This window comes from Stomoxys calcitrans, chromosome 1, assembly GCF_963082655.1.
Source record: "Stomoxys calcitrans chromosome 1, idStoCalc2.1, whole genome shotgun sequence".
In the NCBI taxonomy this organism is placed as follows: domain Eukaryota; kingdom Metazoa; phylum Arthropoda; class Insecta; order Diptera; family Muscidae; genus Stomoxys; species Stomoxys calcitrans.
This window is the reverse complement of record NC_081552.1, coordinates 271224711-271237375: the sequence shown is the minus strand read 5'-3', so window position 1 is coordinate 271237375 and position 12665 is coordinate 271224711. Positions and strand designations below refer to the sequence as shown.

The following is a 12665-nucleotide window of genomic DNA, read 5'->3' as shown; positions in this document are numbered from 1 at the left end:
TACGTATACTGAGATGTTCATATTCCATAGTGAAAGATTAGCAAACTAATTTGCCAATGAAGCGACAATGGTAAATGGCACACAACATAATTGTCCTTTCCTTACCTTTAATTGCAGAAGGGTCACGACTGCCGCCACTTGGAACGTTTAGGGCCAGCACGTATACGGCTGGGGCAATGCGTATCAAGAAAACTTTACCGCCCCAAGGTGTGTGGACCATGCCATCAGCCGACAAAGTGTTGTTTGCCATCAGTATCAACAACAATACAGGTAAGACAACTAGGTAGTGACACGAGCATCTTGCAATTTGATACACCCTAGAAAATGTCCATGCTACATGTGGTTCTATTTGAAAGGTTTGACACAACAACAACAACCTATGTTGTATTGATTAGGGTTAGATGTGGAATAGCTGGCAAATACTTTTGAAAATTCAGAAATTTCACTTGAAATTTTGAATTTTTGAATTGAAATTCCGAATATAAAATAAATACCAGAGCTTCCCAAAATTGGACAGCAGCGACTACAATATTTAGAGGCAGTCACAGGCCAAGCTGTTTAGACTACTGATGTTGGCACAGTCGTCCCATCCAATATTCTTCAACGTTCCAGAAGAAGAGCTATTCGTGCAAGATACACCAAATGAACGTCTTCTTTCTGATTTCTTATTCCAATAATTACTTGTTATGATTTCTGTTATCTTAAACGTATAAACGTATGTATAGATCACATTAACAAAGCATCTTTCAATAATTTCATGGTTTAAGAAAATTATTCAGAATTTCAGTTGAAATATTCTGAATTTTAAATGGAGTTTCTTAATTACACTTGCATTTGGTAAAAAAAAATTGGATATATTTGGACTTATAACCTTTTTATACCCACCACCGAAGGATGGGGGTATATTCATTTTGTCATTCCATTTGCAACACATCGAAATACCCATTTCCGACCCTATAAAGTACATATATTTTTGATCAGCGTAAAAATCTAAGACGATCTAGCCATGTCCGTCGGTCTGTCTGTCTGTTGAAATCACAGTCTTTAAAAATAGAGATATTGAGCTGAAACTTTGCACAGATTCTTTTTTTTTTGTCCAAAAGAAGGTTAAATTCGAAGATGGGCTATATCGGATTATATATTGATATAGCCCCCATATAGACCGATCCGCCGATTTAAGATCTTAGACCCATAAAAGTCACATTTATTATCCCATTTTGCTGACGATTGTGACAGTTAATTGTGATAGGCCCTTCACCATTCATCTTAAATTCGGCCCAGATCGGTCAAGATTTGGATATAACTGCCATATATGCACATCTCTCGATTTAAGGCCTTGCGCCCATATATGGCGCATTTATGGTCCGATTTTGCCAAAATTTGTATGAGTTTTGTAAGTTTTGTTAGACCCTTCGACATTCTTCTTCAATTTGGCCCTGATTGGTTCAAATTTGGATATAGCTGCCATATGGACAGATCTCTCGATTTATGGCTTTGGAACCATAAAAGTCGCATTTATTGTCCGATGTCGCCGAAGTTTGAGTTAGGTTAGCCCCTTCGACATTCTTCTTTAATTTGCTCAGATCGGTCCACAATTGAACAATGACTTGTACTTATAAGTATTTGGTCCAAATCGGCATATATTTTAATATAGCTGCTATGGAGCATAAGGTATGCATTTTTCACTGGATTTTGACGAAAAGTGACTTACATATATATCCGAGGTGGTGCGTATCCACAATTCGGCCCGGCCGAACTTAACGCCTTTTTACTTGCTCTTTAAGTACTAAAGCTATAAAAAAAAAACAAACAACCTTTATCTATATGAAGTACCAATAACAAATTTACTTCATTCATTCGAACGCAATCGTGTTTTGGAAGAGGGACAGACATGTTTCGATCTACTCAGAATGTCACGACTGTTTAGAATATACCTCTTTTATAGTGTCTCATAAGGGTAACTCACAGGGGAATGGCGAGATTTTTTTTGGCGTTATGCCCGTTTTAAGAGATGTTAAAAAGCCTAACATAACATAGAAAGTTTATAGAGAGTGCGCCACTTGTGGGTTTTTAAAACAAATTTATCAAACCTGCGCCGAATTAAGGCCTCGCACAGTGGGAAGGGGAAAAAATTTGTTAAAATAAGTATGCCATTTGTGAACGGAGAAAGATACATTTATTTTTTACACCAACCACCACCGGTTGGGGGTATACTGACCTAGTTATTCCGTTTGTAACACCTCGAAATATTGATCTGCGATATCATAAAGCATATACATTCATGATCGTCTTGACTTCCTCAGTCGATTTAGCTATGTCCGCCCGGCCTCGCGTTCGTTCGTCTGTGGAAATCACTATAGTGGTCGAACGCGTAGAGCTAGCTGCACGAAATTCTACACAGATACTTTTTATTGGGAATTGCAAACGGTTCGGATTTCGATATAGCTCCCATATAAACTGGTCCTTCGGCTTGGCTTCTTGAGCTCCTAGAAGCTGCAATTATTAACCGATTGAGGTGAAATTTTGTACATAGTGTTCCGTTACGACTTGCATAAATTGTGTCAAGTATGGTCCGAATCGATCTATAACCTGATATAGTTCCCATATAAACCGATTTCCCGATTTGACATCTGAGCCCCTAAAAGCGGTAGTTGTTATCCGATTGAGCTGATGTTTTCCACATAGAGTTCTGTTATGACTTCCAACAATCGTGACAAGTATGGTTCAAATTGGTGTGTAACCTGATAAAGCTCCTATATATAAACGGATCTCTTCATTTTACATCCCAAGCTACTGGAAGGTTCAATTTTTATCCGAGGGGCCTGAAATTTTGTACGTAGTGTTCTGTTACGATTTCCAACAATCGTGTCACGTACGGTCCAAATCCTTTGGGTAAAGTTTTAGCAGATTCCATGGTGGTGTGTTCGCTTTTGCTTGTAAGTGGTTATAGTTGAGGTGTTATCCACACTACTTCCCATAGTTAAGGTGCCTGGAAGTCGAGTGTGCCATTAAAATTTTTTATATTTACAAAATATACAATATTTTTTTCTGTATCATATTACAATATCCGTCTCTTCAGTCAAAAGTAATGCGGGTTATAAATTTTAGCTTTGCAAACTTTATGGTCGTCGCTTTATAGTTGATGCAACCATTTCAGTCGTTCCATTTTGCAATTATAAGCAGTTGCTTGTAAAACAGAATTAAATTTCGGTTATATGTGCAAGTAAGTATCAGAATTAGTATACCCATCACCATAGAATGAGGGGTATACTGATCATTAATCTGAAACACTACAATGGTCTGATCCCGTGTTTATTTCTCAACATACGGTTCAAACCGGGCTATGCTTGAATATAGCTGTCATATAATCCGTTCTCCTGTTAAAACTTTTCGAGCTAATAGAAGTCAAATTTTTTACCCAATCTCGGTGAAATTTTCAACAGTGTTAAGACCCCTAAAAGTTCGTGATGAATATATTCCAAGTTGGATACAGTTTGAGGCGGTAATTTCTATGAGACAACTCGTTAGCCCAATTCTATAGTTTAAATCAGCGTTGTCCAGCCCTTTACGATGGCGTTGATGGCAAGTCACACACACGTATTCTTATTCTCTTTGTTTGAGTCTTTGTTGAGTCAGCAACGAATGAACATGCACACGGATACACGCCTTGTTATACCGTCCACCATAGAATGGGGATATAGTAATTTCGTCATTCCGTTTGTAACACCTCAAAATATTTTCCAGAGACCCAACAAAGCCATGTCCGTCCGTCTATCTGTCTGCCGAAAGCACGCTAACTTTCAAAGGAGTAAAGCAAGGCACATACAAATTTAAGACATATACTTCCTACTGTGTAGGTCAGTTGGGATTGTAAATGGGTCATATTGGCCCATGTTTTGATATAGCTGCCATACAAACCTATCATGGATCTTGACTTCTTTATGGGAGCTTTATCAGGCTCCCATATAAAATGATGTCTTGATTATACTTCTTGAGCCTAAAGAGGGCACAATCCTTCGATTTTTGGTGAAATTTTGTACAAAGACTTCTCCTACAACCTTCAACTTTTATACCAGATATGGTCTGTATCCCATATAAACCGATCTTCCCATATTACTTACAATTTGGTTAAAATTTTGCACTATGACTTCTACAATGGCCTTCAACATCCAAACTAAGTATGATCCAAATCGTTCCATAAAGTGATATGGCTCCAATAGCATGACAAATTTCATCCATTATACTTTGTTTGTCTATAAAGAGATAATGGGCAAAAAACTTGAACTATGATGATCTATGGTAATCGGTATGTAAGATAAGATTGTTTTCCCTTTTTTCTTCAAACAACTCAAAAGGAATCAAAATGTATTCAAATTTTCCTTAACATTTTTCAAAGTTTTAGCCAAATGAACCTCCAGTTATTCAAGAATTTGAGCAGGTGATAAAGAAATCAAATCGGGAATTCGGTTTTTATGGGAAATATTTAACCAAACTATACTGCTCTAGTTTTTTCAAATTCAAATGCCATATAATTGTAACTTCTTAGTAACTTAGCATATACTATTTAGCAAATACTATCATATAAAATAATGATTGAAATCATCTAAGGAAGGATTTCTTTACTACATACAAACTTTACTTTGTATATTTCACTTTTTTCGAATCTAAGGTGGAGCTTCTTTGTCCATTAAACGCAGCCGATCCGATAAGCATAGTGCAACAACAAGAACAGCAGCGGCACCACCAAGAGTTCTACAGCGCTTCTGCTCTAACATCGCTATGGGACACTCAATCGTTAGATGCCATCGATCAAGAATATTTCCAATCCCATCAAATTCACATACAAAACAAATTTGTTGCCATCGAATGGATATTGAAGTGCGAATGCTCGGAAAATGTAAGTAAACCAAGAACTCCTTTTTATTTGATATTTATACTTCAATTACTGAAATTTTCATTCCAACTAAATGCTTGACGAAATCATCGGATACTCGTCTTTGCTCTTTCCTTGAAAGTCCGAAGAAGAGGAACTTGCATACTGAAAAAACAAACTGCTTTGCCTCAACTTATTTTCTTGGCCACCGATGGTAATGGTTCCACGGACAATCGAATTTTTGAGGCAATTTTATCGAAACTCAAAAATTTGTTCGCGTTCTTTATTGGCCAGCAAAAGAGAGCGGGAGAGTGTGTGAGAGCAAGCTAATTTTTAAGAGTTTGGTAATTAAGAGCTTGCAATTTCCTACTAGAGGTTTTTTTTCCTAGCAAAATTTGCAGCATCGAACAGCTGTTTAATTTAATACTTACCTAAAAAGGACGCGAACCGACCTATGAATTTTTGGCATCAATCGGCAAACGATCTCGTAGTCAAACTTTCATGTAACTCAAGAGTTTGCTTGAACGGCAGTTTGTAGACATAGATATTTGTTTAAATAGTATGAAGCCGGTGCCTTTACGGATCCATATTACTTTATTTTTGATCGATTCTCCTTGGACGTAACTTCACATTTTGACATCAAATTCATATTCGGACAGTGCTCAAGTCCGTTTGGTGTTTGTTGGCCCCAAATCTTAATGTATTTTCGAATTTTACTCAGAAGTTTCGCTCATTTTAGCCCTATTTTGTAAAGAGGGAAATCTTTACAAAATAATGTTAAAGGTTTCCAGATGGATTCTGGAAACCTTTAGCATTGAGAGAAGGTAATTTATACATGTGTTTAAAGTATTTTTGACATTTTAGGTTTAGGTAGCCGATCCCGGAAGGTGAGTTCACTCGGAAGCCAGTCTAGCCCTTTGTGACACACTAGAAAGAAAAACCGTTAAATTCTCATTGGTGTAACGAGATATTAGGGTTAGATTCAGATCTCTACATGCTATGATAATGCTTATAATCTTATCTTCTGTCGTTCTGATCTGAGTCCTCGAACTTTGTTAGCTCGTAACCATGGTTGCTGAACCTTGGCCATGTTAATACTATATCGTCCCATAATTCTGAATAGCTCTTCGGTGGCTGCCTCTGATTGGTGCAGATTAATTTGCACTAGGCGTAGACAGCCCCTGCTTCTAAATTGGTTATAGTCATCGGTCGGCAGTACCAATCTTACGACTTTTAAACCGTATTTAATCTCTCTTTTCGAGGACAGGACAGGAGTGACAAAGATTCTGGACCGATCTTGATCCAGAGATCCTTACCATTACCCTTCTCCTTCTTCTTGCGATCAACCAATAGAAAACTTTTATTCTGCACCTGACTTCTTCATCCTCTACTACAAGAGGACTATCCACACTCGCAATGTCGCACAGTGGCGCAATTTGAGTTTTTTCGTGGCTAAAGTCATATATTTTGAACTAACATCAATTTCTGAATGATGAAATAAGTCAATAAACATTATTGGACAGCAAAAAGTTTCTCAATTAAATTGAATTTAAACAAGTAAAAGCGTGCTAAGTTCGGCCGGGCCGAATCTTATATACCCTCCACCATGGATAGCATTTGTCGAGTTCTTTTCCCGGCATCTCTTTTTAGGCAAAAAAATGATATTTGCTCTGCTATTAGAACGATATTTAATTATGGTCCGGTTTGGACCAGAATTAAATTATATGATGGAGACCTTTGTAAAATGTCAGCCAATTCGAATAAGAATTGCGCCCATTGTGGGCCCAAAAAGTAAAATAGAGAGATCGATTTATATGGGAGCTGTATCGGGCTATAGACCGATTCAGAACATAATAAACACGTATGTTGATGGTTATGAGAGGATCCGTCGTACAAAATTTCACGCAAATCGGATAATATTTGCGACCTCTAGAGACTCAAGACGTCAAGATCCCAGATCGATTTATATGACAGCTATATCAGGTTATGAACCGACTTGTACCTTATTTGACATAGTTGATGAAAATAACAGTAAAAAAATGCTTGCAAAATTTCAGCCAATTCGGATAGGAATTGCGCACTCTAGAGGCTCAAGAAGGCAAGACCCAAGATCGGTTTATATGACAGCTGTGCCATTGTGATATCCAATGGCACAGTTATTGGATATCACAACAAAACACGTCGTGCAAAATTTCATTCCAATCGGATAAAAATTGCACACTCTAAAGGCTCAAGAAGTCAAGACCCAATATCGGTTTATATGGCAGCTATATCAGGTTATGGACCGATTTAAACCATACTTGGCATAATTGTTGGATATCATACCAAAACACGTCGTCCGAAATTTCATTCCAATCGGGTAAGAATTGCGCACTCTAGAGGCTCAAGAAGTCAAGACCCAAGATCGGTTAATATGGCAGCTATATCAAAACATGGACCGATATGGCCCATTTATAATACCAACCGACCTACACTAATAAGAAGTATTTGTACAGAATTTCAAGCGGCTAGCTTTACTCCTTCGGAAGTTAGCGTGCTTTCGACAGACAGACGGACGGACGGACGGACATGGCTAGATCGACATAAAATGTCGCGACTACATTTTTTTACTCCTAATTTTCAATTTGAGCAAAAAAAATTGCCCAGCAGTACGATTCGAACCTGGGCTTGCAGATATGTCAGTGGCATGCAATATATTACTGCACTTCCTGAGCCTTTGCAAGCCGCAATTTTTTTCCGATTTGTCTCAAATTTTACACGTACTGTTTTGTTGTAACTTTCATCAATCGTGTCAAGTACGGTCTAAATCAGTGTATTACCTGATATAGCTCCCATATAAACCGATCTCCCGATTTGATTTCTTGAGCCCTTACAAGCCGACATTTTTGTCCGATTCGGCTGAAATTGAGCATGTGGTGTTTTGTTATGACTATCAACAAATGTGCCAGGTATTTTCAAAATCGGTCTAAAACCTGATTAGCTCCCATATAAACCGTTCTCCCGATTTGATTTCTTGAGCCCTTACAAGCCGACATTTTTGTCCGATTTGGCTGAAATTGAGCATGCAGTGTTTTGCTTTGACTTCCTACAACTGCGCCAAGTTCAATCCAAATCAGTCTATAACCTGATATAGCTCCCATGTAAACCGGTCTCTCGATCATCCTTGTTCGGTTCCTAGAAGCTTTAATTTTTGCTGGTTTGACAGAAGTTTGGTATGGAGAATAAAAGTATGCCCTTCAACAAAATTTATTTTGTATGAATTTTTAGCAGAATCTATGGTGGTGGATTCCTTTTTACTTGTTTTGATCTTTAAAATCTTCTCGTGATTTTTCGAACAACTTTCAGCTCGAGATCATAGTCAGTGCTTTCTATTCAAGGAATAGCATAGCACAGAACTTTTAAAAGTTGAGCAAGTGTCTGTTGTTTGCTATATGCCATTCTTTGAATAAAAGGCATTGAATAATTAGTGACAAAATTTACAATGACTTTGCTGGATTATGTGTCATATACGATAATTCATTTAAAATTCATGCAGTTTGGCAGTCATAATGCGAAAAAGATTTTTTGCATTTTTTTATCAAAAAATTTGTTTCACTAATTAGTTCTTATTGAAAAAATTTGCTTAAATACCTTTACTTTTTCTTCTTCCATTATAAAAAAGGCCTACTCTAGATGCGTTTTAAGTAAAGTTTGAACAAGACATATCCATACGGGTGCAATATGTACTTCAAAATAGGTAATTTTTTTTTTCAATAAATTTGAAAACCCCCGCGAATTCTTGAAAGGCAAGGCCCAAATCCCCCATTCGGGATAATGTTTTTATACCCACCACTGAAGGATTGGGGTATATTCATCTTTTCATTCCGTTTACAATGCATCGAAATATCCATTTCCGACCCTATTAGGTATATAAATTCTTGATCGTGGTAAAAATCTATGACGGTCTAGCCGTGTCCGTCCGTCTGTCTATTGAAATCACGCTACAGTCTTTTAAAATAGAGATATTGAGCTGAAACATTGCACAAATTCTTTTTTTTTTAAGACAAGTTTAGTTTAAAAATGGGATCGCACTATATCTTGATGTAGCCGCCATATAGACCGATCTGCTGATTTAAGGTCTTAGGCCCATAAAGGCCACATTTATTATCCCATTTTGCTGATGTTTGGGACAGTGAGTTGGGATAGGCCCTTCGATATTCATCATAAATTTGGCCCCGATCGGTCCAGATTTGGATATAGCTTTCATATTGACAGATCTCTCGATTTAAGGTTTTGGAACCATTAAAAGCGCATTTATTGTCCGATATCGCCGAAATTAAGACAATGAGTTATGCTAGGACCCTCGACATCTTTCTGCAATTTGGCCCAGATCGGTCCAGATTTGGATATAGCTGCCATATAGACCGATCTCTCGATTTAAAGTATTGACCCTATTAAAGGCGCATTTATAATCCTATTTCGCTGAAACTTGGGACTGTGAGTTGTGTTAGGCTCTTCGACATTTTTCTGCAACTTGGCCCAAATCGGCTCAGATTTGGATATAGCTGCCATATAGACCGATCTCTCGATTTAAAGTATTGGCCCCATAAAAGCCGCATTTATGATCCGATTTCGCTGAAATTTGACACAGTGACTAATCGTAGGCTTTTCGACATGGTTCAGATCGCTCTATATTTGGACATAGCTACCAAAAAGACCAATAAATTGTTCTACAAAATTGAACAATGACGTATACTTAGTAGACTATTCAATGTCCGTGCCGACTTTGATCCAAATCGGACCAAATTTTGATATAGCTGCTATAGGAGCATAAATTATGAATTTTTCACTGGATAATGAAGAAAGGTGGTTAACATACATCACAAGATGGTGGGTATACAAAATTCGGCCCCGCCAAACTTAACACCTTTTTACTTGCTAAATAGTGATTTACTTGGAGAAGCTCAAAGTAAATCAAGTAAATCAACCGTCTGTCTGTCGAAAGCACGCTAACTTTTGAAGGAGTAAAGCCCATTTTTGTAAGTCGGTTGGGATTGTAAATGGGTCCATGTTTTGATATAGCAGCCGTATTAACCGATCGTGGGTCTTGACTTCTTGAGCCCTTTTTTTTATATCATTTCCAACAACTGTGCTAAGCACGGTTCATAACCTGATGTAGCTGCCATGTAAACCGATATTGGGTCTCGACTTCTTGAGCTTTTAAAAGGCGCAATTCTTATCCGATTTGGCTGTACTTTTGCACATGGTATTTTGGTATCACTTCCAACCTCTACGTTCAAATAGGTTTATAACCTGGTATAGTTGCCATATAAACCGATCTTGGATCTTGACTTCATGAGCCGCTAGAGGGCGCAATTCTTATCCGAATTGGGTAAAATTTTGCATGAGGTGTTTTGATATGACTTCCAAAAACTGTGATGAGTATGGTGCAAATCGGTACATAACCAGATATAGCCATCATATAAACCGATCTGGGATCTTGACTTCTTGAACCTTTAGAGGGCGCAATTCTCATCTGATTTGGCTGAAATTTTGTACAACGGCTTCTCTCATGACCTTCAACATACGTGGTCTGAATCGATTAATAGCTTGATACAGCTCCCATATAAACCTATCTTCCGATTTTGCTTCTTGAGCCCCTACAAGGCGCAATTCTTATCCGAATGAACTGAAATATTACACAATGACTTCTACAATGTTCAACATTCATTTATGGTCCGAATCGGACTATAACTTGATATAGCTCCAATAGCATAACAGTTCTTATTCAATATTCTATGTTTGTCTAAAAAGAGATACCGCACATAGAACTCGACAAATGCGATCAATGGTGGAGGGTATATAAGATTCGACCCGGCCGAACTTAGCATGCTCTTACTTGTTACTACTTCGTCTCGTTTTCTCGACTCCGCTCCCGTATGCTTACATAGATGTTGTGATCATTTTAACTTTTCGTACTGAAAACTCAATTGTTTTGTCTTTTTCCGTTAAAACTTTGAAGCAGGGAGTGTTCACTGTGTATGCAAATGCATTGTGCATTGGCGGAAGGAAATTTAGGAAGTTCGTTGATATTTCTTGGAAGTGATCACCAACAAAATCTTATTTGTGCGCTAGGAGCTCTAGTTTAGAATTTTGGTAACATCTTTAAGGAATTATGGCCATTTAAAGTTTTCAAAGTGAGCGATCGGCTACAGGGTGAGGCCAACCGTTTTTATACTCACCACCAAGGTTATGCGTACATAGTATATGTTGTACAAATTATGGATTTATTGATGCATAACATAGGATAAACTGCGCGTTTTACGAACCTATAAAACCGATCCAAGTTTTTGAAATTCTTACAACCAATTCTTTCGAAGGACATAAAATTTTGTTAAAAATATAAAAATAATTGGAAAAATAAAATTTTCAGCTGTATTATGCTAACAATGATTATTAAAATATCGTTTAGTAAGGTTAATCTTTAAATTTGCTTGGCCCAACTGCACTGAGTAACAATTCGTGTACCACCTCCTGTATTCAACAAGAGTCCTAAAATGAGTTTTCTCAAAGAAAAACGAAAAAGAAGTTGGCAGAAAGAGAAATTCGTATAATCGATCTGAGCCTTTGGTTCTAAATCGAAGACATTTAGCCAACAATAAGAGGACACGGTAATAACCATAAAAGCGATGGACAAAAGGTATTTATAACTGCGCCTTAGTGGGTGGATGTCTTCGTCAATATGTCCATTAATAAATCCGAGAATGAAACTGCTGGGTTTGCCTGTCGTTCAAACCAAATAAAATCGTAGTTAAATGGAACACGACTCTGTGCAGTTGTTCCTCACCCTTGATGTCGCACCACCCACGCATAATCTAGCAACTGCTGCTATGACTGTGGGGCGAGGAGAGCGGAGCAATTTTCGTCAGTTCTTTCGTTTCTTTACAAATTTCTATTGTTATTTTGATTTATATCCACTTTGGATTTTTTCCTCGTAGCCAAAACACTCGCAATCCAATTTCATTTTTGCCATTGTTGATTATATCTCCTCCCCCGACGTCGTTGTTGTCAACTTCGTCATCTCGAACGCCATCATCATCGTCATAACTATGTGGTAGCTTTGTGCGCTGTTATCTGCTCCTTGAAAGCATTTTGAGAAATAAAAAGGATTCGTGGCCCCATGAAGCGGAGCTGCATGGCGTGTCATGCGAATGAAGTGGGAAAAGGACATTAAAAGTCGTATTGTTTGTGTGTGCATTTGTCTTGTACCGTCGCGCGATTCTAATGAAATTGCTCTGAAGACATCTTTAAAGCGTCTTGCCCGCCCCGCAAACAGCATGATGCGATTGTTTTGCCATTCCAAACGAGAACATTGTGGTTTTAAGTATTTCAGGGTTTATAACATTTCTCTTGATTTGATTCGATGCAGTGCCAGTTGCACCGTATTAATGGTTGTTGATGTTCATGATGCCTCCTTGTCTGAGGCAGCTAAAGTGGTGCGAACTCAATATATTGTAAATAATCTTGCTTAACAAATATTAGTGAGTAGAGACATGAATTAATAGCTCGCGTCATATATGGATTAAGGTTGCGCTGGTCAAGAAATTTATTCCAGAGATTACAACAAAAAATGCAATTTACCAAAGAAGCCTCAAAAGTGTTTTAGTGTTGGGCACCCTTCCAAACCTGGCATAAGGTTCGTCCCTTTCCGCCAAAAACCATTCGTTTGCGGTCTGTAGTATTCCATTTATCGGGATACTTTTGTCGAATTCAGAATGATATTCTCTGTCAATTCTCATACACAATAAAGATT

General features: G+C 37.8%; 1 protein-coding gene across 5 annotated transcripts in view; it reads left to right on the top strand.

The window, feature by feature from the left end:
* The window catches only part of LOC106095848 (myb-like protein F), a 210084-nt gene that overhangs the window by 171235 nt on the left and 26184 nt on the right, over window positions 1-12665 (top strand). For all 5 annotated transcript variants that reach the window (XM_013263252.2, XM_059362756.1, XM_059362753.1 and 2 more), the window contains 2 exons: window positions 118-270; window positions 4670-4897. In XM_013263252.2, the coding sequence (XP_013118706.2) occupies window positions 118-270; window positions 4670-4897 (381 nt within the window). The remainder of the gene's footprint in view (window positions 1-117; window positions 271-4669; window positions 4898-12665) is intronic.